The 5,519-nt window shown below is 46.6% G+C and overlaps 3 protein-coding genes across 3 annotated transcripts; 2 read left to right on the top strand and 1 right to left on the bottom strand.

The window, feature by feature from the left end:
• Positions 1 to 95: 95 nt before the first annotated feature.
• On the top strand, positions 96 to 1,373 carry Pmar_PMAR017899 (hexose transporter, putative; the record flags this gene model as incomplete). Its single annotated transcript, XM_002775693.1, has 1 exon — positions 96 to 1,373. One exon carries the CDS (start codon positions 96 to 98, stop codon positions 1,371 to 1,373), a length of 1,278 nt encoding a protein of 425 aa, XP_002775739.1.
• Positions 1,374 to 2,007: 634 nt separating this feature from the next.
• On the top strand, positions 2,008 to 3,498 carry Pmar_PMAR017898 (hexose transporter, putative; the record flags this gene model as incomplete). The annotated part of the gene is made up of 1 exon (XM_002775692.1): positions 2,008 to 3,498. One exon carries the CDS (start codon positions 2,008 to 2,010, stop codon positions 3,496 to 3,498), a length of 1,491 nt encoding a protein of 496 aa, XP_002775738.1.
• A 1,307-nt stretch (positions 3,499 to 4,805) lies between these two features.
• On the bottom strand, positions 4,806 to 5,116 carry Pmar_PMAR017897 (zinc finger protein, putative; the record flags this gene model as incomplete). Its single annotated transcript, XM_002775691.1, has 3 exons — positions 4,806 to 4,898; positions 4,941 to 4,996; positions 5,044 to 5,116. The coding sequence occupies 3 exons, from the start codon at positions 5,114 to 5,116 to the stop codon at positions 4,806 to 4,808; spliced, it is 222 nt and encodes a 73-aa protein (XP_002775737.1).
• Positions 5,117 to 5,519: the final 403 nt, after the last annotated feature.

Genomic DNA, 5,519 nt, shown 5'->3' with positions numbered 1-5,519 from the left:
CTGCAATAGATACTATGAGGGATACAGTACTCGATCCAAATGGTTCTCATATCGAGATCGGACTTGACTCGGGATACTATGTATTTGACGAGACGATGGAAGCTAGTTTCTTCAGTGCTGCCCTCAGTTTGGGTGCTTTGGTAGGGACACTATCCAGTGGCCCTATTGCCGAGTTCACTGGTCGACGTTTGGCACTGTTGATAGCAGCTCCGTTGGAGATGGCAGCATACCTCATGATTGCCCTTGGCAGTAGCCCTATCCTTCTCATCATTGCTCGTATTATAGCGGGTCTCTCGATGGGTATTTGCTCCTTCGTCTGCTCAGTTTACATCGGTGAGATGGCACCAACGAGATTCCGCGGCCTCTTTGGAGCATGCACTCAGTTGATGATGGGTTTGGGTATCCTCCTCATTTATGTTTTTGGTGCTGCATGTAGAACTCAGGCAGACTCAACGGATCCATTGGCAACTTCATCTACATTTTGTGACTGGAGGTTAGTGGCTTATCTATGTCTGATTCCTGGTGGATTACTCTTCATTACGATGTTTTTGGCACCCGAAACACCCCGGTGGCTTGCTACTCGAGGCAAATTAGAGATAGCCGAGGCTAACCTACGCAGGGTTCGAGGTGTGGATGCCGGCGATCATGAAGAAGATTATATTGATGACGAGCTGAATGCTCTTATTTCCGTTAGTGATGCTGCTCGAAAAGCCACGAAATCGAAGTCCGATATCCGAGCTCGCTTCCACGTACTGTTTTCATGTCCAAAACAGCTGATAATATGTACGATGAACATGGCCTTCACCCAATTCTCTGGTATCAATGCTCTTACATTCTTTCAAACTACCATTTTTGAGATGGCTGGACTGAAGGATTCGGACGTGCTCGCTATCACTGTTAGAATAGTGAGTACTTTAGCCAACTTCCCTGCACTCTATTTGGTTGATCGGCTTGGTAGACGGCCACTTATCATAAGCAGTGCAGCGGGTATGTGTTTGAGTCAGTTTCTGATGGGTCTGTTCTTCTACTTGGATCGCGATGGTGATGCTCATAATATTGCTTGGCTTGCATTACTAGCCTCGTATGGTTATCAATTCACATATTCTTGGGGTGTTGGTCCGATTCGATGGATGTTGGCATCTGAGCTTTTCCCTGATGAAGCTCGTGGGTTGGCATCTGCTGCTACTACGACCGTCAATTGGATATGTGCATTTATATTTATATTATTCTTGGATTCTGTTGTGCAAGCCACTTCAATGCAGGCGGCCTTTTGGTTCTTCTCCTGTGTGGGTGCGGTCATGGCTGTTTTCGAGTATTTCATGGTACCCGAAACGAAGGGGAAGACACTTGAAGAAATTCAAAAGTTGTTTTAGTTGCACATTTCTACTTGAGTATCTTTATCAAGGACGTTCTCGTTCATTCCGCTTCACATCAATACTTGTTCCTTTATAGCAGCCTCAAGACGTATATGATATACATTAGGTTAAGGTCAAAGGTCAAAACCCAATTTGTATCCTAGTGCCTTTCCTATATACATTACTTGTTTCTTGGAGGCTTAGAGTATTGTGTGCCTTGTCCCCGGTTACAGAATAACAGGCAGTGACCATCAATATCCTAAAATTGCTCGTTCCACGTCTCGATGATTAGTTTAACCTCTTCATGGCGTTAGTTAGGATCGTCAAGTTGGCGACGTGGTAGCCCTTGAGCAACCTGAAATTGTCTTGAAGGACTATGTAGATATTCGCTGAATCGTCATACGTACGCTAGTAACTCTTTAGCGTCCTGCTCGCTGTCCCCTAGTCGCCGAGGGTTAAATGTAGTACACTAGAGTTGTTTTATAAGCCATCTGGTGAGTAAAGCCTTTCAGTAATGCGGGACGTACACCATCAGGGTTCTGAGGGTGATTAGGCTCCTCATTAGTGCACTTGTGTTTGGATCCTGTTCATTCTCTTGAATAGGTGGATCGGTGGACTGTTAACTATTCAAACATTTCAGTTTATTAAGTTTATGTTTTGGGAGAAATCCAAAAAGGGTGAGCATCCCTCCGACCGGAGGGCACTGCTAGCTGTTGCTGCTGTTCTACCTGCCCCTCTTCTCGTTGGTCTCTGTTGTGGTTTCACCGCACCTGCCATTGACACTATGCAGAATACTGTTGCCTCGCCCAGTGGGGAGCATATTCGGATCGGTGTTCACTCAGACCTCTACGTCTTTGAGTCTCCAATGACTGCAAGTTTCTTCAGCGCTGCTCTCACCTTAGGGGCTCTTATTGCATCTCTCACTGGAGGCCCTATCTCTGAGCGCACAGGTCGACGGCTCGCGTTATTAATCGCTGGTCCGCTCAATGTTATCTCCTTCCTTATTATCGCTCTATGCAAGAATGTTGCGGCTCTCATCATAGCTAGACTAATCGGAGGTTGGTCTATGGGCATCTGTTCATTTGTGTGTTCGGTGTATATCAGTGAGGTGTCTCCTACGAGTCTACGTGGCTTTTTAGGGAGCTGCACTCAGCTGCTCATCGGTTTGGGTATTCTACTTGTTTATATTTTTGGAGCTGTGTGTCGCACAGATGGAGAGTCTTCTGATCCTTTGGCCACTTCTCAGACATTCTGCCGCTGGCGATTGGTCTCGTACATTTGCCTTATTCCCGGTGCTGTATTGACTATCGCTATGTTCTTCGCTCCTGAGACTCCGAGGTGGCTTGCTACTCGTGGTGGGCTACAAAAAGCTGAGGAAACATTGCGTCGGCTTCGAGGAGTAGATTCCGTTGCCGACCCCAGAATAGCAGATGAAATCAGAGCTCTTGAAGATATCGTTGAAGGTCAAAAGGAGAGAGGTGGAGGATCGTCCGATATGAAGCATCGGTTTAAGATCCTTTGGCAGTGTCGTAAGCAGGTTGCGATCGTAACCGTGACTAATCTTGGTACGCAATTCTCTGGTACCAATGCTCAAACCTTCTACCAGGATACCATTTTCCAAGCGGCTGGGTTGAGCGATTCATCAGTCCTCGCTATAACAGTGAGAGTGTCGAGCACAATAGCGACGTTGCCATGTATGTATCTCCTTGATCGTGTTGGCCGTCGACCTCTATTCATCAGTAGTTGGATTGGTATCACAATCAGTCAGCTTCTGATGGGAATTTTCTTCTATTTCGATCGTGATGGTGATGCTCAGCATCTTGCTTGGCTTGCTCTTCTAGCAACCTACGGTTATCAGCTATCCTATTCTTGGGGTGCTGGTCCTATTCGATGGATGCTCGCTTCGGAAATCTTTCCAGACGAAGCACGAGGGTTGGCGTCTGCCATTGCCACCACGTCCAATTGGGGTGGTGCATTCTTCTTCGTTCTTTTCCTCGAGTCTTGCATTGAGGCAACTTCGATGCAAGCTGCTTTTTTCTTCTTCTCCTGTGTCGGTGCCGTAGTCACTGTTTTCGAGTGGTTCATGGTACCAGAGACTAAGGGAAAGACCTTTGAGGAGATCCAAAAAATGTTCGAAACTTGAGTGATTATTTGGTGTTCTCTGGCTTAACTTGCCTTGTCCATTCAGGGATTTCATTCCCCGCAGGTCCGCGGGACATAACCAATTAGTCATTAATATCGGAGTTTCGATACCTAATATTTCGAGTTGTTAATGTCATTGGGCTAATAATGATCAGCGGGGATGTTGGCGGAATATTGGTAATGTTCCACTTCCTCGTAGAAACGATGTAGTGTAAAGACTAATGCCAATAGTAGTATATCTGTATATCCAATTACACGGTAGAGCATCTTCTCACGATGGACTTGTGGCCAGTTACTTGATATACGTTGATCATGAGGTAACCCATCCTATTATGTAACGGTCGTGGTCGTCGTCGTTTACCCGGCTCCCTTCCTTCCCGGCGTTGGGTCGTGGGCCGGAGGATGACACTAAACACGTGTGATCCTCGGCCAATGTGATGGGGCCAACCTCACACGGAACGTGAGGTGCCACACCACATCGCCAGGGTGGGCGGGAGGTTGGAAAAAAGGACGACAAATAACTGAGGCGAAGGTGGGATGTAACCCAACATCCCGGAAGAACTTTGAATCACTGCTGAATAGCGCTAGGTGTTGCGTCGACACAACGTGACTGTCCCTTCACACACGCCGGAGACCGTCGCCGAGTAAACTGGCCCAACGAGTTGACCTCGATTAATCCAGATCATTGATCAATATGATTGATAATTGATCCAGCATCAATTGGGGTACCACATAAAGCAATGGAAGAGCCAAACTTAGAGGACCTAGCATAGCCGGTACGAAAAGGAGATGAGATATCCTCAACGCGATCCAAAGGGCATGCTTCTGCTACTCGTTACGTTCTGCTCTCTATCCCGAGTAAGCATCATTCAGCCTGTGTTTCGATACCTGGTGAGCCTCCTCTTCCTTCTTCCCTATGAAATCGTAACTGTGAAGCCTCAGTACTATTACTGTGAGTTCCTACTACTGTACTAATAGGCGCAGCTCCTACTCGTATCACTAGTATGGTCAGTGAGGACTGTCAGAGGCTGATGACCATTCTGCCGATGATCGGAAGTTCTCTCCCCCTGCTGATGCACTCTAACCACGTGTACATAGTGTTCTATAGTATAGCGCTAGTGGATGTTGGTTGATGATACTGCTGCTGGTGCTGCCTCACTGTCGTGGATGTTACCCTGGAATCCAAGTCCGATACTATCTCCCCGCCATGAGCTAACTGATAACAAACTAAATCCAATGACTGATGTTGTATGTTGTGAAGAAACTAGATAACTAGTAGTAACAATAATAGTAGTACTGTACAAGGGCTTAGGCCGTGAAGGAGCTCTCCGGAGGGCAAGTCTCCTTAGGATGTTTTGACTCAAAGTGTTGCGTTAGGACTTTATAGTTGGTCATTTGTAACTGACAATACATGTGTGGATAGTATTGCTGTAATCCTACTACCTTGCATTGAGGGCATGTCATCTTGAGAGCTGCCTTTTGACCGGCCAATTGGCTACCTGTGGAATATACTACAACAGACTATAGGGGTAGGATAGGCGACTACCCTTATGGGCGTCCTTAGCTTTCTTTAGAGCATTCTTTCTTTGCGATTCTGCTTTCTGTTGACCACGAGCCATAGCGGATAGGAATATAACTACACAGATATGACTGTACCGATCACCCGCTCTGCCCGTCGATGAACTCTAAGTCAACACCTGGGATCAGATCAGGTATGAAGGAGACAAAACAGTACGCAATTCCTTAGCCTAGGGTGGCTCAATCCGACACGATATTATTCAACTCTCTTCCCACCTACGAATTCCCTAAGAGTTTATGGTCGGAAAGGTGACTCCGAATAATAACGCGGAGAGAGCTAACCGTTACTTTACAAAAGCGTCCTCTATTGATTAATACGATTAGCCCCGGCTAAGGCGACCCCTAAGCAGAGGAGAAGTGTCGCTTGGTGATATGAATGAGGTCGAGAGGCGGCTCGGGAACGATATAGATATTTACAAGGGATAAACCAATGAGATAACTCCT

Source organism: Perkinsus marinus (assembly GCF_000006405.1).
Source record: "Perkinsus marinus ATCC 50983 genomic scaffold scf_1104296955672, whole genome shotgun sequence".
Classification (NCBI taxonomy): Eukaryota; Perkinsozoa; order Perkinsida; family Perkinsidae; genus Perkinsus; species Perkinsus marinus.
Note: the sequence above shows the minus strand (reverse complement) of the source record. Positions and strands in the feature narration are given on the sequence as shown.